At 44.0% G+C, this 22917-nt stretch overlaps 1 protein-coding gene across 2 annotated transcripts in view; it reads right to left on the bottom strand.

Annotated features, from left to right (window-relative positions):
- The window catches only part of ASTN2 (astrotactin 2), a 661500-nt gene that overhangs the window by 287798 nt on the left and 350785 nt on the right, over positions 1-22917 (bottom strand). For both annotated transcript variants that reach the window (XM_083721626.1, XM_083721627.1), the window contains exons 8-10: positions 18554-18638; positions 17589-17663; positions 14634-14771 (exon numbers count right to left, since the gene is read on the bottom strand). In XM_083721626.1, coding sequence (XP_083577752.1) covers positions 14634-14771; positions 17589-17663; positions 18554-18638 — 298 coding nt within the window. The remainder of the gene's footprint in view (positions 1-14633; positions 14772-17588; positions 17664-18553; positions 18639-22917) is intronic.

Raw genomic sequence — 22917 nt, 5'->3', positions numbered from 1 at the left:
TCCACTTCAAACATTGCATTTATTTCTACTACAGGTGTTTTTAGTGTTTTGAAGGCTTAATATGCTGAATAATATGCAATAGTGGTCTATGTGTTACTGCCCCCAAATCAAGGTGTTGAAATTAGTCTAACACAAACAACAGTGGAGTAACTACCTGCTTGGGCATCTGCAGCGTGTGCTCTGTGCACAGGGGCAAAGGTAAAAGTACCCCTGACAGTTAAGTCCAGTGGTGAATGACTCTGGAGTTGTGGCGCTCATCTTGGTTTAAAGGCCAAGGGAGCTGGCATTTGTCTGCAGACAGTTTTCCGGGTCATGTGGCCATCATGACTAAGCCGCTCCTGTTGAACCAGAGCAATGCACGGAAACGCCATTTACCTTCCTGCCAGAGCGGTACCTATTTATCTACTTGCACTTTGAGGTGCTTTCGAACTGCTAGGTGGGTAGGAGCTGGGACCAAGGAACGGGAGCTCACCCAGTCGCGGGGATTCAAACCGCCGACCTTCTGATCGGCAAACCCTAGGCTCTGTGGTTTAGACCACAGCGCCACCCCCAAATCAGTTCACAAGTCGGAAGGACTCCTCAGCTTAGTATCTCATATGTCTGGTAATGCCACACCATGGTGGGTCCATTCACTCCCCTATTTATGCAGAACACCCTCAACTTACATGGGGGTTATGTTCCGTGGATCACGCCTAAAACCAAAATCATGTATAGTCAAAATACACTAGGTTCAAAGGCGAGTGGGAATGCCAAAGTCTTTTTTCCTCAGATGCCTCCCCACTTTCTACCCCCTTTTAATTCTTTTGCAATTTTTGCCAAGCGCATAAAGCTGAATGTGTACAAGTTACATACAGTGGTAACTCAGGTTACATATGCATCAGGTTACAGACTCCGCTAACCCAGAAATAGTGCTTCAGGTTAAGAACTTTGCTTCAGGATGAGAACAGAAATCGTGCTCCGGTGGCGTGGCAGCAGCGGGAGGCCCCATTAGCTAAAGTGGTGCTTCAGGTTAAGAACTGTTTCAGCTTAGGAACAGACCTCCGGAATGAATTAAGTACTTAGCCCGAAGTACCACTGTACATGTAAGTTGTGGGCTTATTGTATTATTATATAACCCATCCTATAGTTTAAGTCAATAGCAAAACTTTTTATAAAACTGGCCAAATAATCTGCTTGGCATCCAAGTGTGATAACTGTGTGATAACTGAGCAAGAAAGGAAATCAGGGCAATTCCTGGGTTAGAATGTATTTCCTGCTCAGTCTATGTTATTTTAGAAATCCTCAGTAAGACAACAGCTTCTGAGTATTCTTATAACTCCCTTATTTAAGGCCTCTTCTCACATACAGAGCTGTAATTTTATAAAACAGGAATGGGGGGCCCTGTGGCCCTCCAGGTGTTGTTGGAATTTCATCATTCTTGAGCACTGGACCATGCTGGGTGAAGCTGATGGGAGTTGGAGTGCAACAACAACTAGAGACATACAGAATCCCTAACCCTGGCATAAAATGTTTCTACCCTAACAAAAGGAGACTTTTTGCAGTGTTGGTGGATGTTATGTACTGAAGTTCTCACCTTGGGCCAGCAGGGGGATACTGTAGATAGTTATCCAAATGAAGGATCGAAACGTGATGTTCAGTGACTGGATAGTTTTGTATGCAAATGAAGGATCAAAAAGTGACCTTCAGTTTTAGAAAATGGCAACAGTTACATTGTTCTGGAGCTCTATATAAGCAGACTGACTGAGTTCCTCAGCTTAGTTCTGTTCCAGCTTACAAATAAAGAGCTGCTTTGGAAGAATCGCTGTGTCGTCTGATATGTTCGCCCACAACTTAACAGTGGATATGTCCCACTTGTGGGATATGTCCCATCAGTACTTGCTACATATTGCCATTTTAGTTTGTAAAACCTAAAAGTTATTGCAGTTGATCAAAAGTTTTATATACATGTTTATCTAGAAGGCTCTCTACCAAAAAGGACTTCTTTCTTCTTCTTTTTGGCATAGCGGTAACAGCAAAACTAGCATGACCAAAATGTAAAAACAAAACACATCTGTCAGCTAATATCTTGGCATGTTAAATTTTGGGATGAAGCAATTGTGATTAAATGCCAGAGTGTATTCAGACTAATCAGGAAAATGATAAGGAAAAGTAATAATGAAGAGAAGTGGGAATTGTTTAGAACACCTTAGAATGCCATATGGTTCATTATTAGGGGTAATCATTTCCTTTTGCTATGAAGGGCCTGTTGTATCATTTGATAATTCAGAATTATGTATTCTGGCAGTATCTTCGATTGTTAAATGCACTTGTGCGCACACAAACACCAATATATATCCCCTCAAAATATTTATATTTATGATTTTCAGAGGGGTGGCCATGTTAGTCCATGGCAACATTAACAATAAAGAGAATTGTGGCTGAGGAACTTTAAAGACTAGGAAATTAATTATGGGATGAAATCTCATAGGATGCAGCCCATTTCATCAGATGTGTACGAAAAGGCACCTGCAGCAGTTAACACACAATCTTCATTTAAATCAAATCAATCTGGTAGGATAAAGCTTCCTGCAGCCAATCGGAAGCCACGCCTTGCTTTCTGAACGTTTTGGAACTTGAACGGACTTCAGGAACGGATTCCATTTGACCTCCGAGGTAAAAATTGATGTTCCAGTGAGGTATGGCGGTGAGTTAGAAGTCTCTTATCAGCTTCCATGCTGAAAGAGATAGTTGTGTGGCGTTTACGGTGGCTGAGAAGTTTTCTAGCTGCCAGAAAATTCATTCCAGGGTCAGGAGTGAAACATGTGGTCATCCTCTTGAAATTTTCTAAGAGCTGTGTCTCACAGGAGGGTCCGGAAGACAGCATGTCTGGGACCCTGGGTGAGTAGAACAGCTCTGAAGCCAAGGAAATTAAAACCTTGCCCAAACTACACAACAGCCAGCTATGGACACTTGGCTTGCAACACATTATTTTCTTAGCTATAGAATGAATTGAAGAAATAGAAAAATAATTCTTTGTAAAAGCACACAAATAAGAGATAAGAGATCTGTGGACAGCTTAAAACGACAATCCTACAGGCTGGAATTTTTCTCAAGAAGCATTAAAGGATCTATTGCCATTAAATTTATCAACAGACTATGACTCTTTATTGTCTGTAATTTAAGTTGTACGTCTCCTGCAAGTCCGTAAGTCTTCATCTCTTTGTGGAATTTACAGCTGCGTTATAAATCCTTAAGTGGGGGAGAGGTAGTAAATTAGGATTGATCAGAATATCTCACTGATCCTAGAAAATCGTTTGCAAGTGTTGCTTAAAGAGCAGCGAGTGGCATTGCAATTTGAATTCTGAGAAGTAATCCGAGAAGTAAAGGAAAAATCCAACAGAAAGATTAGCTTGTTGATTAGAAAAATAGAAGTGGAATCTGCAGACGACAGAGAGGGGCCATTTTTGCCTGATCATGTTGAATCTGCAGACCCTGTGCTCAAAATATTTCTGATGCTCAGAGAAAAATGAACAGCTAATAGTTGAATAAATTGAATTACAAGAGGTGTTAGTGACAAGGCAAGACACGTTTTCTCCTGCCAGCTGTGACTTTAAGAGGTTGCTTAATGTGATTGCTGGGGGAGTGGATTTACAATTAGAGAAGGCTGCTAATGTACCCAAAGTTAGTTTTCTGAAGGACTGGAAGGGGAGAAGAGAGAAGAATTGAGGAAAATGGACTGTTGATTAGTATGACACTGAGATATGTTGGAACCCTTAAAATAAAAACATCACAAAGAGCTGGAAAAATATTAAATTAGGCCATCAGAAGATAAAAATTTAAAGAAGAGGCATACTGGACTTCTGGAGTGAAAAAGAATTAGAGCATCAGTCTGCTTGTTTGTTTAATAGGAATAAATGCAAGGTCTGAGAAGAACAAGTCCATACAAGGACTGCACTCCATGCCCACCAATCAGGGAAGCGCAAGGGGGTTGGGCAAGGTACAGTGGTACCTCAGGTTACATATGCTTCAGGTTACAGACACTTCAGGTTACAGACTCCGATAACCCAGAAATAGTACCTCGGGTTAAGAACTTTGCTTCAGGATGAGAATAGAAATCGTGCAGCAGCAGCGGGAGGCCCCATTAGCTAAAGTGGTGCTTCAGGTTAAGAACAGTTTCAGGTTAAGAACAGACCTCCAGAACAAATTAAATTCTTAACTTGAGGTACCACTGTACAGCTGAGTTGAATACCCAATTGTTATCCCATTTGGCTTGGAGAAGCAGCATAGCTCAGTTGTCAGTTGGTCAGTTATCACTACCCAGATATCTGTTCAAAGTCAAACTCTGATAAAAATGCAAGGTCCAGCAAATTCCTCCATTGCCTCACTGACAACATCATTTCCCAGAAGACAGAAGAAGCAACAAGGGGATCATCTGTCTTCGCCTAGTCCTCACAAATGGGAAGGAACTGATCAACAAAGTACTGAGAACCTTCAGAGGAAGTGATCATGTCCTCTTGGGTTTCATTATGCAGAGGCAAGTAAAAGCCGAGTGTAGTCGGACAAGCACTCTAGACTTTAAGAAGCCCAATTTCAAAAAAGCTTAAGGAGCTACTGGGTGAGATCCCATGGTCAGAAATATTCAAAGAGCAGGTAGCTCAAGATGGTGGAAGTTTCTTGAAGGTGAAAGATTGAAGGTACAAATACAGACAATTCTAACAAGAGAGCATGAGACATCTAAAAACATCTGTGTGGTTGCATAAGGAGCTTACAGATAACCTAAGATTTAAGAAGGGTATGTATAAGAAATGGAAAAGAGAAAGTGCATGTGAAAGGATCTAGGGGTCCTGGTGGATCACATGCTTAACATGAGTCAACAGGCTGATGCAGCAGCAAACCCCCCCCCCCAAACTAAGGCCATTTTAGGTTGCATCAACAGAAATATAGTGTCCAGATCAAGGGAAGTAATAGTACCACTGTATTCTTCCTTTGTCAGACCACACATGGAACACTGTGTCCAATTCTGGCACCACAATTTAAGAAAGGTGTTGACAAGCTGGGAATTGTGCAGAGGAGGGTGACCAGGATTATCAAGGGTCTGGAAACCAAGCCTTATGAGAAATGCTTGAAGGAGCTGGGTATGTTTAGCCTGGAAAAGAGGAGCCTGGGAAAAGATATGATGACCATTTTCAAATATCTTAAGTGCTGCCACATAGAAGAGGGAGCATGCTTGTTTTCTCCTGCTCTTGAGGGCAAGACTCAAGGCAATGGCTTCAAGTTACAAGAAAGGAGATTCCAACTAAATATTCAGAAAAAAACTTTCTGACAGTAAGAGCTGTTCAACAGTGGAATGGACTCCCACAAGAGGTGGTGTACTCTCCTTCTTTGGAGGTATTTAAGCAGAGGTTCGATGGCCATCTGTCATGGATGCTTTAGCTGAGTTTCATGCACTGCAGAGGGTTGGACTAGATGACCCTCAGTGTCCTAATTGTAGAATTCTATGATTATATGATTCAGTCTTCTCTTCTTGCTTACATGCCTGGCTTATGCCACAAATTGTATGAACACAATTCATGCCAATTTACTGTTGTACACATTACTGAGTGCATTGAGAGTGGCAATTAAATATTCAATATATCCACAAGCACTACAGTACCAATGCCCAGCAAGTTCTACCATTTCGCTGGAAGGTATTTTCCTGATCTACTGACTTATAGCAAGGTAATCACTATGGCTTACAGCAAAGGCCAGGAAACTGTAATCTCCCCAGCATGGGGCATTTATCTCTGGTGATGACAGCACCACCGTGACGTGAAGCGATGTCCGGCAAAGCAATGATCAATTTGCTCCATCATGTTAAATCTGCCATTCATCACTGGTGCCTGCTGTCAGGAGTGCAGGGATGCCTTTATCGGAGGCGGTTGATGCTGTTATTGACAGAGCAATAGACTTTGAAGGGAGCTCCCTCCACGGTTCAATGTAACCATTGATTAAAGGGTCTGATAAAGGACTTGCTCAAAGCTAAGCCATTTTCTTTCAGTAGCACCAGAAGCAAGAAAAAAATAGGTTGTGCAGGAAGCTACTCTTTCAGACAGGTGTACGGAATGTCCCGAAGCCAAAAGATGGCATTACAAAGTTCTAAAAGCACGGGCAATCATTTTCTAGCACTCTAAATTCTGAGATCTTCAGAAGAGGCTCTCCTCTTTAAGCCCTCTTTCACTGCGAAGATCACATGGGCAGCAACTGGAGGCATAACTCTTTATCTATGGCTGCATCCAACTATGGAAATCTCTCCCAAGCATGTTCCCACTGGAAGCACCATTGCTCTATTTTAGGAATGAAGCTGTCCTGTTCACTCAATTACTTGGTGGTTAATTCAATTTACCCATTGCTTTCTATCTCACTTTCTCTTTAATACTTTCTTTAAGTTCTGCCTTAGTTCAGAAGATCTTTTGTTGCTCCTTTCCATTTTCCAAGTATATAACGGTAATTACATCTGATGCCCTTTTAAAATGTGGGTTTTTTTGGAGGGGTGTTGTTGTTGTTTGTATTTTGATCATGTATTTTGTGGTTTTCTATTTTGATTTTATTCTGTGAACCGCCCTGAGACCTGCGAGTATAGGGCAGTATATAAATTCTAATCATAATCATAATAAGTAGTAGTGGTGGTCTTTCTTTCTTTCTTTCTTTCTTTCTTTCTTTCTTTCTTTCTTTCTTTCTTTTATAGATGTGATTGAAATCCACCAAGGAAAACAGGTAGTTGCCTTAAAATGAGTTGATTTGTCTGACAGTCTAGTATTGCCTTCTCTGACGGACAGCAAATCTCCAGGATCTCAGGACAAGGTTTTCCCTGTCATCTACTATCTGATCCTTTTGACCGGAGATGGGAAGGTTTGGACCTGTGACCACCTGCTTGCAAAGCATGTGCTCTGTCACTGAGCAATAGCCCCTCCCTGAAAGATGGTGGGGAGGCAGTGTGGTATTCAATTATTCACAAGGGGGGGGGGATAGGCAAATTGTTTTACACCACTGTGATATTTTACCCTCATGAGAATTCTTGAGGTAGATAGCTATTGCTCCCATTTTAGGGAAGGAGAACAGAGTCTGAAAGACATTTACTTGTCTCCAGGGATCTGCAACAAAATCCTGTCCAAGTCTGAGTTTGAATCATGCCACCAGATCGAAATATCCAAAGTCCCTCTGGCAAAGGCAATTTTAAGGAGGACATCTTTAAAGGGCATCACAGCCAATCTACGCACCCTACCACCAATCAGCATATTTTCCCTTCCGATGGGGGGGGTGTGTGTAATGCCAGAGACCATGCAATGAACCAAAAGCAAGTGAGTTCACTCTAGAGGAAAAAATGAAGATGAATCTGCAGCAAGCTAAAGAGAAAACATCCTTCCAGCTTATCCTCCCATCAAAGCTCCTCTAGAGCATGCCAGGCAAGTGCGGGGCCTTTCCATCTCTCCACAGTTACTATAACGATAGAGCCATAAGTCATGTCACCACAACAGCTAAGTCTCTGCTCCTGTGATTTATGTCTGCAGATGCTAAGAATTAAATAAATAATATTACAGAAACATTGTTTTTTTTAGAACTGGTGGCAGAGCAAGTGGCCCTCAAGTTCCCAATGTGCAACGTGAGAATAAGAGGGCAAAGTGAGCAAATGCAACAGGCTTTGAAGCAGGAAGGCAGAAAATGCAAAAGATTCCTTAACTTCTTCAAAAAGAAGAAGAAATTTTGTAGGGGATTCAGGTGTGTTCCCCCCACCCCGAGTTTCCCTTCACAGGGATGGAGGGAAAGCCATTCAGTTTTCATTTCCATGCAGACTTGCCTAATTCACAATAAGCAAAATGGTGTACAGCTTATCTCTGGAAACACTGCACTTCTCCAAATTGTGTCATGCAGTTCTCCAACCCAAACATGTGCACAGATATGCATAAATTAATGAAAATAATCTACAAAGCTACGAGAAAGATGTATCGGGAAATAACCTAAGCCCACCGCTTCCCTAGCACATGTGCAGAATAGATCTTAAGTAACCATACACCCTCCACTATCTCTTCTGCACACAGTTTAGTGTTCCTGAAATGAACAGACACTAGTAATTAGGCCTGGTTTGCGTGTCATGGTAACCCAAATCATGGTGTACTGTTATTGCATAAATATGCTGGTTTCTGGAGGGAGCTTGCACATACTTTCCTGCTCCTTCCTGGGCTTTCTAGGTTACTGTGGGGCTGTAGCTAAGCCAGATTTTAACTTGGCATTTTGTCTGAACCTGGGATTGTGCTTATTCCCATTCACAAAGTCTCAAAGATCCAAACAATCCTACACACAAATACCCTTTATAAATGCCACCGTCTCTAGAAAGCAGAATCCTTTTCTGAACCAGCACACAAAAGCAGATCAGCATCCCCCCCACCACAAAACCCTCACCACACCTATCTGCTGCACTCAAGACACCTTCATTAAGATAGAAGGGTCATGCTGAGACCTTCACCCTGAGAGCTATAAAGAACTTAAGTATTTTCACAGTGCAGGTGCTTGACAATTTTCCTCCATTAAGCTCTTAGCAAAGCATGACCTTCAGGCAAAGGTGTCAGGCTAATAAGAGGCCTAGAGGAATATGGTGTGCTCAAAAATAAGGGCTGGGGGTGGGGATGCTACCATGCCTACAGAGGAGGAGAGAGGAATGCCCTGGCGGCCTTGCTGCTAAAGCAACATGTCATAACATGGTCAGGAGAGCATCCAGTTCAGTGTCAGGTATAAAATAAGTCTGGGAAACAAAGCCAGGCTGTGCTCCAAGGAACCTCGCAAGCAGGTCTTATATTCCAATGGATGTCAGAGAAAAGAATAGAAGATCCCTGCCAGAGAGAGTTGAAGATCAGCCTGGGACAACAACTTGTACAGGGCTTATATCAGGCTTCCCCAGCCTGCTGCCTTACAGATGTCCTTGATCTGAGGCGTGGGTGACAGTCTTCTGGCTTGTCAAACCTACTACACTGTTGTTGCTTTCCTAGAAACCCTAAGATCCGCCAACCAGTGGCAAGTGCAAAAGATACCAGGTTAGAATGAATGAACAGGTACATCTGAGCACATTCTAAGCCCGGAATTTTGCTTTCAGTAATTTTTGTGTGCAGGCCTTTCACACAAAAGTTCACTCCTGCTAGATTTCTTCCTTTCAGTATCCTGGTTTACACAGTGGGGTGGAACTGTGTGTGTATATATATATATATGTACCGGCTCTTGGCAGCCATTGATGAGATCGCGCCTAAGCGCCCTCTGTGACCCCGTCGAAACCGGGCCCCTTGGTTTACTGAGGAGCTCCGGAAAATGAAGCGGGATCTCAGACGGCTAGAGCGAGTATGGCGACGGACTCGTGACGGAGCCTCAAGAACATCTTATAGGACACTTATGAAAGCCTATGAGATGGCTATGAAAGCTGCTAAGAAATCTTACTTTGCAACTTCCATTGCATCCGCTAGCTCTCACCCGGCACAACTTTTTAAAATAATTAGGTCAATAACGTCCTTAGGAGGACAACCAAATTTAAGCACAAATTCGACCCACAGCTGTGAGGCATTCGCAAGGTTTTTTGCGGAGAAAGTCCTGTTGCTCCGCCGTGACCTCCCTGCCAATTTAGATACAATGACTGAACTGGAGGCCCCTCAACTGACTTCAGGTCCAGTGTTGGACCATTTCGATCAGATACTCCCTACTGATGTGGATAGATTCCTCCAAGTTGGTAGGCCCACCACCTGCCTCCTTGATCCGTGCCCGTCTTGGCTGATTAGGGAGTGTCCAGATGTTGTGCGGACCCCCCTGGTTGAAATTATCAATTTGTCCCTTGACACGGGGACATTCCCAGGGGAACTGAAGGAAGCAGTGGTGTGTCCACTCTTAAAAAAAACTTCATTAGATCCCTTAGACCTATCCAATTACCGCCCAGTTTCAAATCTTCCATACCTGGGTAAGGTAATTGAGAGAGCGGTTGCTGAACAGCTTGGTAGGTTTCTGGAGGAAACATCGGCATTAGATCCATTTCAGTCCGGTTTCCGTCCTGGTTTTGGGACGGAGACGGCTCTGGTTGCCCTAACAGATGATCTCCGTAGACAACTGGATCGAGGCGGGTCAGGACTGCTGATCCTTTTAGATTTGTCAGCAGCCTTTGACATGGTCGATCATGATCTTCTGGACCACCGCCTCGCAGACGTGGGGTGGGGATACAGGGCATAGCCCGTAACTGGTTGTGCTCTTTTATCTCTGGTCGGGGACAGAGGGTGGCACTAGGGAGGGAAATGTCGTCGCACCACTCCTTGGTGTGTGGAGTGCCGCAGGGCACAATTCTCTCCCCGATACTTTTTAACATCTTTATGCGCCGCCTTGCCCAGATTATCCAGAGCTTTGGGCTGGGCTGTCACCAATATGCTGATGACACTCAGCTCTATCTGCTGATGGATGGCCACACTGACTCGGCCCCAAACACACTGACCAGATGTTTGGAAGCTGTGGCTGGATGGTTTCGTGGGAGCCGATTAAAACTAAATCCTCCGAAGACAGAGGTCCTATGGCTAGGTCGGGATGGCATGGGGATGAGGGACCAACTCCCTTCTCTTGCGGGGGCCCAATTAGTGCCATTGCCTTCCGTTAAGAGTTTGGGTGTAATCCTAGACGCCTCCCTTTCCATGGAGGCGCAAGTTACAGCAACAGCCAAGGCGACATTTTTCCACCTTCACCGCATCAAGCAGTTGGTCCCTTACCTTTCCCGCCCTGACCTGGCCACAGTGATCCATGCGACGGTCATCTCCAGGCTTGACTACTGTAATTTGCTCTATGCGGGGCTGCCCTTGAAGCTGTCCCAGAAACTCCAGCGGGTACAGAATGCTGCAGCGAGGCTCCTCACGGGGTCTCTGCCATGGGAGCATATTCACCCAGTGCTTTTCAAGCTGCACTGGCTCCCGGTGGAGTACAGGGTCAGATTTAAGGTGCTGATTTTGACATTTAAAGCCCTTCACGGCCTAGGACCCTCGTACCTACGGGACCGCCTCTCCTGGTATGCCCCACGGAGAGCCTCAAGGTCCATAAATAACAACACCCTAGTGGTCCCAGGCCCTAAGGAAGTTAGATTGGCTTCAACCAGAGCCAGGGCCTTTTCAACTCTGGCTCCGGCCTGGTGGAACGCTCTGCCTCATGAGACCAGGGCCCTGCACGATCTGATTTCTTTCCGCAGGGCCTGTAAGACAGAGTTGTTCCGCCTGGCCTTTGGCTTGGAGCCAATTTGATTCCCTCCCTCTCTTTTTTTCCCCTTTCTTTTCCTTCTCCTCCTGCGATGAGGCTACATTTAAATATTTTAATGTTCCATTATTTTAATGTTGTATTTTATTTTTGTTTTTAAGTTGTAATCATTCATCTTGTTTTTATTATTGCTTGTAAGCCGCTCTGAGCCCGGCCTTGGCTGGGGAGGGCGGGGTATAAATAAAAAAATATTATTATTATTATTATTATTATTATTATTATTATATATTCCTTTCTTTAAAGAATTGGGAGCAAGAAACCTTTGCTGATCTTCTGCTTGTCAGAGATCAACCAGTAGATCCTGATCCACCTTCTGACCAACCTAAATATAGCTACCATCAGCCCCAGCCTGCCAGGTCATGGATCAGGAATGATGGATCTGGTGGGCACCATGTTGGCTACCCCCACCCCCATTATAGATGTTCAACAATATCTGCAGTTTTTGTTTGAGGAAGGAATAATACGAAGATAACAATCTAAATTGTTCCAGAAAAGTACTATCTGTACTCACCAGGAGCAGCTGAGGACATTTTTGTCTCAACAAACTTTCCTAGCTAGGTGAAATGGTCTCCTCTGCCTTAGGTGTTAATTCTTTATTGTTTTAAAACCTATTTTCAGTTGCTTTTGTACTGCTTATAAATCCATTTTAGCTGTTTTTATGAAGTATCTGCAAATTGCCTTAGGCACTTATGTAAGAAGTGCTTTAATAATAACAATATAATGAAGAAAATGGTGAAGGTGGGGGTAAAAACTGAGGAGGGAAGAGATAAACTTTTGGCTGTTTCTTGCAATGTGAACAAAACACAGAGACCCAGCTCTTAATTCTAGACTAACATCTCCACAGCAGCTTATGCAGCTGTGATCAAGATTACTTTCAAGTAAAAAGATATGGAGAAATCATTGAATGCTACACCAATTCCGTCTTTCAGGCTGAGCTCCACCTGAGAAGAGCTCAGGTTTGAATACAGACACAATAGATCACTCTTTGGTTCCCAATGTATTTGTGGAGCCTTCCATAATTCAACATCAAATATTTATTACCACATTTATTAAATGTTAAATAATTTAACATCTGCTGTGTGTCACCGAGGTGTTCAGTTAACTATTTTCGCTTTGTTGCATCTGAGTCTCCGGTTTTTTCACATCTTGTATTCTAAAGTTGTGGTTCTCTTCTTGAGAGGCACAACCACAGACCTTCTGCAGCTCTCTCATATTCTTGTCCCTACTGTTGTTGTTTTCCTCATGGGCAAGATTAACCACCTGCCAATGTGTATTTAAATAGTCGTGTGTCCCCCCCCCCAATAGTGTTGAATCAAAATAGTGGGTTATCAATCCAAGTCTTCATCAACTAGCTTTGGGCATAGAAGCACAAGTGATGCATTTAATTTTATACATGGCAAACCAGTTAGTCTATGAGGCAGGACACCATTGCTGTTATCTGGGAAGTGGGAGCATTTATAATTATTTCTTCACTGGGAAAAAATTTGTAGCCTTGTCTACTACCACGCTTGCCTAACTTGCAATGGAAAGTAACACCTGGACCTGAATTTGGAGTTTCAAAACAATCCAAATTATGAGCTCTCATATGCAAATTCTAAGAGATTTTCTATGGGTGTGGACTGGCATACACACACACACACACACACACGTTTAGAAGCGAACTCTTGTGCATAACTTAGCTCACTATGATAATTATGGAGCCATTTTATTAATCCCTCGTAACCCCTTCCCAGAGCTCAGTTGTGAACAGAACTGATTTGCTGTCCCTTATGTCAATCATGAAACAACCTTCACTCCCTCTTGGAGCAGTGTTCCAACAACAACAACAAAGGGAAATAATACCGCATTGGCCTGAATATAAGCCTCACTTTTCCCCCAAAACTCTGGCCGTGAAAAGTTAAAGTGTGGCTTATATTCGCGACCTTACAGTATGCAGCCAGGAGTGTGGGGCAAAGAGCACCAGGAGTGCAGCAAAGCAGTGCCTGCCCTGTTCATGGTCCCCCGTCCTCTCCCCCAAGGACGGGAAAGGAGAGAGTGAGGAAGGGGAAAGGCCACCAGCAACGCAATGTGGCTCCCCCCCCCCCCCCAGTATGCAGCCAGGAGCAGTGAGGAATGAAGCGGCTTATATTTTGGGTTTTCTCTTTCTTTCTTTCTTTCTTTCTTTCTTTCTTTCTTTCTTTCTCTCTCCCCCCCTCCAATTTTAAAGGTGCAGCTTATATTCGGGTGCAGCTTATATTCGGGCCAATACGGTTATAATCCAAACTATTTATAATTTAACATATACAGAATGCCAAGGAAAGGTTTGATGAGCTAACCATGCACATCACCTGAATAGGCAAATAACAGTATTTGATATAAGGATAGCAAAAGCATTTAGAGCAGGATTGATATTATCTGAAAAGCCAAAGTGCTTGCTTGAAACAGGGGAGGGGGCAGGGGCACAGAGCTCACTCCACAGCAAAAAACAAAAAAAAAACAAAAAAACCACACCATTTAAATTTATTATTTATTTTATTATTAAATTTATATTCTGCCTTTCTTCCCAAAGGAGCCCTGGACAGCAAAGACACAAGTGATAAAACAATTAAAATGTCAAAAACAATTTCACTGCAGAAGCAGTCGGGGGAAAGATTTTTACTTATAAGGCTTGTTGAAAAACTGAAGTCTTCAGTCAGGGCCAAAATTATAACACAGACAATGCCTGTCTAGTATTTAATGGCAGGGAATTCTCAAAGGGAAACGGCCACCACCCTAAGTGCCCCGATGCATGGTAAGACAGTATCTGCAGGAAGCCCTCTTTGTTTAAATATTAACAGATGTGCCTGTGCACAACCCAGGTTCTCTAGCCTGGAGTACAACTGCAGAAAAACCAAGAGAAAAACAACACATCTCCCATCTCTACAAAGGAACAAGTTCGTATCACTATAAATATCAAGGGTATCATTAACATAATATGAGGGCTCATCAGGTACCGTATTTTTCGCTCTGTAAGACGCACCAGACCACAAGACGCACCTAGTTTTTGGAGGAGGAAAACAAGAAAAAAATATATTCTGAATCTCAGAAGCCAGAACAGCAAGAGGGATCGCTGTGCAGTGAAAGCAGCAATCCCTCTTGCTGTTCTGGCTTCTGGGATAGCTGTGCAGCCTGTGTTCACTCCATAAGACACACACACATTTCCCCTTACTTTTTAGGAGGGAAAAAGTGTCTTATAGAGCAAAAAATACAGTAGATCAGCATGCTCATGCAGAGAGAGAAGCCTAGGTAGAGGTTTCACTGCAACAGCTCACTCCATTTTAGAAACCTAAATGGGTACTGCGACCTTCCTTCATCCACAGTGCAGGGAGTATCATCCTTACCTGACATCTGATGGATCTTCGGTCACCAAGACATCTGTTTTGCAGCTGGCCAGCGGATTTATAGAAAGCTCCACCGGAGGAACCACAAAGCTCTTGCTAACAGGCAGCCAGAGACCCTGGCCTAGGCTGTAGGTGGACCTTCAAAAAAGAGCAGAAGATGAGAATGGTGCCTACATTCTCTACATTCTACATAGACTGTGGTTGCTCTAGTTCCCAAACCTGGTGCTCTTTTTAACACAGAATACTTGAGTTTTTTGCTACTTGCAAATTAATTGCTGACAGAAGTGCTGAACCTTATAGACTTATTTGTTCCTTAAGATTTCATGGTGGCTGGTGACCACTGGTACTAGTAGGGTGGAAGACAGGGAGGGTAACAAACAGTAGGTGGACCCAGAGAAAAAGACCACCAGAGCCAGCTAAATCTGGTTTTGTCCCCTCTTCCTCCCTGCTGAGTTCTGCAAGAGGTAACCCTGAGATGGAGGGGGGAAGCTGACAGGTTCCTGGACTGGTTGGAAGGAAGAAGGCAGGCAAGTTGGTGAGGCAGCGCCCCATTTGCACAGACAATCCTCTAACAGAATACAGAATTTATCCATCTCAGGACCACTTCATAGGGCTTTCTTAGTGGTATTCCTGAAATCGTGGAAAGACTTTGCCTTTTGAGGTTCATTTTAAAGACTCATCTATTTATATCTTTTTATAATTAATATGTTTTATAGGTCGCTGGCATTCAGTGCCACCTTGTAACTTGGGTTTTGTTCCCTGTCCTGAGAAGCACCGGTAATAATTAGGGATGGAGGAAAATCTGAACACCTACCCCAGGGGTCGGCAAACTAAGGCCCCAGGGGCTGGATGTGGCCGCCCAGGCTCATCAATCCTGCCCGCAGACCCTGCCGCCTGCTCAGTCAGTCCCCGCCCGTTGAGGATGCCTCGCCACATGGAGACTGACTTCTGCAATGCTAGCATGGCTTCTGGGTGGATGGCGATGCTGATGCAGCTTTGGATTGGCTGCAGGAAGCTCCTGCAGCCAATCCAAAGCTGTGGATGGCTCTGGGTGGGCGATGACGCTGGCGCGGCTTTGGATTGGCTGCAGGAAGTTCCTGCAGCCAGTCTGAAACCTCACTGCCCGCGCGCTGAGGTAAACCCAGCATGGCCATGGACGGAGAGGCCGGCGGGTGGGCGGCGGGTCTGGGCTGCACCATGGGCATCGTGACGGGTGCATCATAGGGCTTCAGCCAGAGGTTGGCGTGCCTGCTGGCCCCACACCTGGCGCCCGGCTTGACGCTGCTGCTGGTGGCACGCTTGGCCGCCGCACTGAAGCAGCTGGAGAGTGAGCTGCACGCCACCTGCCCAGCGCCCATGTGCTACCTGCTCACCGACCTGGCCTCGGACGACGGGCTGTAGCACATGGTGCACACCTCCTTGTAGCTCCACAGGGATGGGCCAATGGAGTGGCTGCTGCTTGCTAACAACGCCGGTGAGCAGGCGCAACTGAGATGTGCTCCTGAGCACATGCAGAGTGCATTCCTCCTCCAGGCCCGGTGACAGCTGCAGGACCAGCTTGCAGGGTATTTATATTTTTCAAAATATAGTCCGACCCCCCACAAGGTCTGAGGGACAGTGGACCGGCCCCCTGATGAAAAAGTTTGCTGACCCCTGACCAACACTATGGTTTCTTTTGTGCTGGAATATTTTATGCAATCAAGAGGAGAATCACATTGTTTGCTTTTTTAATAACATTATTTACCTCAACTTTTGGTTCCCAGAAGAGCTTTCTAGGCAGATTACATTTTTTTAAAAAATGAACAAAAAGCTAACAGTCAGGGACAGCAAAAAAGCAATTTTGCAACAGGGAAAACAAAAGCTGAACCCACAAGCTTTGGTGAAACGGAAGAGTATTTATTAAACTCCAACAAACTAAAATATAGGGGACCCATCAAATTTCCCAAAGTACTGGATTCCCACAACCCAGGTGCCACAAATGAAAAGGCCTTGTCATAAGTCCCTGTCAGCCAAACTCTGACGGCAATGAGAGCAAGTAAGTGAGCTCTAACCTGATGCACAAAAAAAATATTAATTCTGCTTCTTGGTTGGCACAGCACCTCAAAATTTTCTCTCAGGAGCTGGTATAGTGGGCTATAGTGCTCTGGCGCAAAGAATCAGACAGGGTCAGACCCAGCCAGATGCATCTGAAAGGGATTCATTGTTCCCCTTATTTCTATTATTATTATTATTATTATTACCTATTAGTCACTTTTTAATAACTAGAAGCACATTTTAACAAGTGCATGCATTAAAACCAACCTCTGGAGTAGTGTGGGAATAAGCAGACATAGGGCATCCTTCACATAAGTCAAACACCTGGCTGCAGTTAAATAAAGAAATGCTACCACAAACAGTTAAAATGGACCCATCTAGCATTGTTAATAGGGTGAACTGAATAGTTCAAACACCCAGAAAATTAGTCATGTTGACTGGCTCTCATCTTTAGTGAGAGAGTCTTGTCAACTGTAGCCAGGAAGGGAACCTGGCTGAAACATACTGAAATGCACAAGAAGGATAACATGTTGGAGGGGGTTTTTTCACTGGTGGCAGATGACAGAGACTGTGACACCATGAGACCGGTGTAAAACCAAATAAAATAAAGGTTTTATTACAAAACAACAAACAGCAAAGCTTGTGGGTGTTTTTCCTGCAGGCCAGGTTCAAACTGCAGCTTTTCTCCTTTTGTAGTCATGGCCAGCTGCACCCAATCAGCCCAGAGCTTACAGAAACTGTTCTTAAAGGTACAAACATCTTTGCTGTTTCTGTGCAGAATGTTTCTTTCCTAACATAACATGCCAAGATAACAACTTCTTGATTCTAATTGTGTAAATAAGTTCTGACAGAATGGAACAAAAACTGGCTGGCAGCTCCCATATCTGCCAAAAGTCCATTTGAAGAGGTTGCATGACTCACCGAAGTATTTTTTCAGGTGCTTGTTCTCCTGTAACCAAGTCATAGCCCCTTTCCAGTGTTGTATATGGCCAAGGCCTGAAAGATATGGAAAAGGAAGAATCTCATGAAACCAGGAAAGGAGAGAACCTGTTAGCAGAGAGGTAGCATTTATTTTATTTATATACTACATTTTAGAGTGTAGCCTCACAATGTGACATACAAATCAAGTGTAAGAATGCAAGAAGCTGCCTCGTAACATTGGTTCTTTCTTTACAATAGGGATGGGGGACCTTTTCCAACCCATGGGCCGCGCTTCTTGGGGACTTGGTCCAGAAGCAAAAAATGGACATAGCAATAAATACAGAATTTTACATTTGTATAGTGGGTTGGTTTCTGCACACACACACATACATGCCTCTCTATACTACATCCAGACAAGCAAGAGGCATTATCAGAGTGCAAGGACACATCCCAGGTAGGCAGAAACTCTCAAGGAGGGGGCAGAGGTCAGTTGGTGAGCATACCCTCTCAACATTTCTTGGATGAAAATAGGGACACCCCATTCCATAATGATATTTTTTTTTCTATTTATATCCCACACAGCCATTCTGATCAGCTTCCAACATATAAAAAAATAATAAAACATTAAAAATAAAAACCTTCCCTATACAGGATTGCCTTCAGACAGCTCAGGGATCAGATAAATCCAACGTTTCTCCAATGAAAATAGGAAAAGTTGGACATTCTGGGATCAAACCAGAAACAGGGATGGCTTCTCTAAATCAGGGTGGCGGGGAAGGGGGGGCAGCGTTTGCACCTGCAAGCACCTACTTGGCCAAGGTGGAAAGCAGGAGGCTGGACTGTTGGGACATTCATGTGGCCCAGCAGGGATCAGTCTGGATGCAACAAGTAGGCCAGTCACCACCACCACCACTACCATTTGCCAGCTTTTATTGCCTTTCCCATTTAGAATACTTTGCACTCACCCTTCACTGTGTCCCCAGTCATTGCGCACACACAAGTGTTGATGTACAGGGTCAGGGCCATAGCCCTCGTGACAGCTGCACTCACCTAGAAAGAGAGAACACATGCTGGAATGCTAAACTCCTAGCAATGGGATAGTTCACCACCTCTTCACGAAAGTCTGTTCCACTGTTGAACAGCTCTAACTGTCAGAAAGTTCTTTCTGATGTTCAGTCGGAATCTCCTTGAAGTCATTGGTTTAGGTCTTACCCTCCAGGGCAGAAGGAAACAAGCTTGCGCCACCTTCCATGTGGCTATCATACCTCCTCTCAGTCTCCTTTTTACCAGCCTAAACATACCCAGCAACCTCAACAATTCCTCGTAAGGCTTGGTTTCCAGACCCTTGATCATCTTGGTTGCCCTCCTCTGTACAAATTCCAGTTTGTCAACAACCTTCTTAAATTGTTCAAAGTGGGATATAAGGGCTCATGCAATTCTGAAGATATTCTGGACTCTGTTTGTACAAGTGAAAGCCAAGAAACTAAAGAATACATTAAACCATCCTCATGATGTGTTATATGTGAATGTTAGCATGGAATGGAACAAAGAACACAGGAAGGTATCACTTGGCCCACTGACCGGCAGCAGCTCCTCAATGTTTCAAGCAGGGAGTCACAGCTTTTCACAGCTCTACCTAGAGTTGCCAAGGACTGAACCTGAGAGCTTGTGCATACAAATCAGATGCTCTACCAGTGAGCCATGTCCTTTCTCCTAGAGAAACCCAATACACATTCTAACATTCTGAAACACATTCTTAATATGAGAAGGGGGGGGGGGAGAAGAGAAACCAAATGCATATTCCATATACTAATAAATATAGTTTTTATATTAAATACCAGTTCATATGCAACTTTCTTGCATGGGGGAAGGAGAAAGGACTAAAGCTTCCCTTCCCATTTGGCAAGATGTGGGAACAGATGACCCACACCTGGGGCAAGCAGTCAGCTGCCATGTGGCACACCATTCTTAGATGGCTTAGATTGATCCTTTGTTTCACAGAAATACATATCCCCAAGCAAACGCTGGCAAAAATATATAATAAAAGATTAATTGGATTTGTTCATCCAGGAGCCGTTAAAAGCCTGTGTTGATTTTTCTTCTCCTTTCCCCTTCAGCTGACATTTTCTGTTGACAAAGCACCAAGCTAGGGCAAGTTTTAAGCACAGTTGGCATAAAGAAGATTGAGGACCTCTTTGCATAACTCCCCATCACATATGTTCCAGTAGCTCCAGCTATTCCTATTTATCAGGGACAGCTCCAATTTGATCACTATCTCTGGTTTATCTTTTGGAAGATACCTTGCCAATATTTTGTTAGTGTGAGTTGCCATTCCTCAGATATATTTATTTGTTTATAAAAGTATTTTTATACTGTCGTATTTTAAAATGTCATATACTGCTTTAACTGTCTTAGAATTCTTTCTCCTTTTTAACTGTGGACACGTTTGCCACTCTGGGCTCCTTCAGCAGAAATTTCAATTCAATAAATGAATAAATATGAAAAATAGTAGGGCGGGGTAAAAAAATAAATACTGTACCATTAAAAAAATAACCACAATACATATCATAATTAAAATGACTGGCTAATAAATTTAAACAGCTGCAGAAGTCTGTTAGCCACCTGCCCCATCTGCCCCATCAACAATCCAGCTGCTGCAGTCCCATATAAAGTGTATTGCATACAAATGGCAAGGTGTTACCAATCCAGACACAGTGGTACCTTGGGTTAAGAACTTAATTTGTTTCGGAGCAGTGGCGTAGCGTGAGGGGTGCAGGGGGGGCCGGCCGCACCGGGCGCAACATCTGGGGGTTAGGGTTAGGGGGCGCAAATCCACAGGTTAGGGGGCGCAATTCCACGGGTTAGGGGGTGCAAATTACTTGCCTTGCCCCGGGTGCTGACAACCCATGCTACGCCACTGTTTCGGAGGTCCGTACTTATCGCTGCACGATTTCTGTTCTCATCCTGAAGCAAAGTTCTTAACCCAAGGTACTATTTCTGGATTAGCAGAGTCTGTAACCTGAAGCGTATGTAACCTGAAGCGTATGTAACCCGAAGTACCACTGTATGACTACTGCAGGCCTACAAGACAAAGCTGGTAAAAGGCCCTCCTAGTTATGAGAGATCACATAGGTCTATTATGACAACCCCACCCCCAGCCTTAGAAGGAGTCCAACCCCAACCATAAAAGGAAACTGTCCAGATTTCAGTTCCAAACCCTAAGCCCCTAACAGTTAGGTGGCAGACCTGGGAAATGAATGCATTGTATCTCAAGTGCATGCAGAAAGAGTGCTGCTGGATCAGACCAAAGGCCCCTCCTAGTAGCCCAGCATCCTCTTGTCACAGTGGCCAAAGGCATGCATCCTATCTCTAGTGTACATGAATGTGCATGCATAGTCATCAGCCCCAAAAACAATGCAGTCCTGGACAATGCCCAGCCTAAACTTCAATGTACTGCAATTTCCAGAATGTATTTTCAACTGTCACCAACAGATTGTAGGCAACCATGCTTATCAAATGTATCTTTCTTTAGCCAAAAGAGCAAACACCTTTACTGGGCTTTAAATCAGTGGGAAACAGGGCAGAGTAGATTATATCAATACTGCAGAGTTAGTAAATGATACTGAGTGCAGCAGATGGAACAGAACTTTCAGGCTATGGGTAGTGGTGGCAGGGACAGGCATAACCGGCATGAGAACTGAGCTATCCCAGTCTTGAACTTGTTTTCATTTGAGAAATGGTGGAAGGTATGCAAATGCCTCCCTTCACCTAGCTAAAGAAGGAAGATGCACAGATTGAAAGCTGCTTCTACTAAGGAAGTACAGTGGTACCTCAGGTTACAAATACTTCTACTCCACTAACCCGGTACAGACTCCACTAACCCGGAGGTAGTACCTCGGGTTAAGAACTTTGCTTCAGGATGAGAACAGAAATCGTGCTCTGGCGGCGCGGCGGCAGCAGGAGGCCCCATTAGCTAAAGTGGTATCTCAGGTTTCAGGTTAAGAACGGACCTCCAGAACGAATTAAATTTGTAACCAGAGGTACCACTGTAATACAGTCTGATAAACTTGCTCTTATGATCATCGGGTTCCTTAAAATCTCTCACTGGGATTAGGTAAGCATCTTTTGTTGCCAAAGATAAGTGAAATGGGTTCATCTGCTAGACATCTTTCTTTTCTTTTCTTTCACTGAGGGGGGAAAAAGTCCTGTAAAGGAGGGGAGGGGAAAATAAGAGGAGCTAATGATGTGCTAAATTGCAACAGCACCTTCATAAAATATTCACCGTCTTAAACATGTCTAATATTAAAGATTAAATGTCCTGGGATTTGTCCTAGCGACTCCAGAGGCCTGATTTATGATCTGCCAGAAGCCGCTAACTTTGTGATTCATGATGCAAGGTTCCGAATTGTAACCTTTCCAAAAAGAAGTGGGGGGTGGACCGAGGAAGGGTTGGCTGTTCCCTACTTGGGAAGAACTGTTCTTTCCTGGGGTAGGGAGGGAGAACTTAAAGGGATGGCCCACATTTAATGTTCTTTTTTTTTTTTTTTTTAGGAACTTGAACACAAGTGTAAAGAAGCATTAATAAGTCATTTTCTTCGTACAGTGCTTAGCATGCAAGTTTCTTACTGCCTGGATCATTAATTCCTCACTCTTATTGCATAACAAATATGTGTTCTGCAATCATGCAGCATTTTAAAAAAGGGGTCGTGAAAGTGTAACGGCAAAGAAAGGGGACCTTTGTCCTGATGTCAGATAATTTTTGGCTCCATGGACTTTTGTTTCAGCCTCCCTACCACACTCCCTGCAGAGTTGTTTTAGGTTTTAGCTCATATAGTGTGCACAGTGCGGGGTTGACACCTTTGGTTGGGTAAAATAAGGAACAGGTCAGGCAAAATATGGGACAAGTTGAGGGGGTGGGGAAGAATTAGGAGGCTAAAAATTACTTGGTGCAGAAATGACTTCAAAGTCATTTTGTTGTTTCCAATGTTGGTCACATCCACAGAGTGGACTCAATGACATTTCTGGATCTGAGTTAGCAATGCACATTCATTTCAATAATTCACATCCTCCCCGCCTGCTGGATTTCTACCTGTAAGAAGTATGGTAAAACCCCACCAAAGAGAGGTGGTAAAGGGACCCCTGACCATTAGGTCCAGTCGTGGCCGACTCTGGGGTTGCGGCGCTCATCTCGCTTTATTGGCCAAGGGAGCCAGCGTACAGCTTCCAGGTCAAGTGGCCAGCATGACTAAGCTGTTTCTGGTGAACTAGAACAGTGCACGGAAATGCCGTTTACCTTCCCGCCGGAGCGGTATCTATTTATCTACTTGCA

The sequence above is a fragment of the Podarcis gaigeae genome, assembly GCF_964106915.1.
Source record: "Podarcis gaigeae genome assembly, chromosome: Z".
Taxonomy (NCBI): Eukaryota; Metazoa; Chordata; class Lepidosauria; order Squamata; family Lacertidae; genus Podarcis; species Podarcis gaigeae.
The sequence above is the reverse complement of the archived record's forward strand: the minus strand, read 5'-3'. Positions and strand labels throughout refer to the sequence as shown.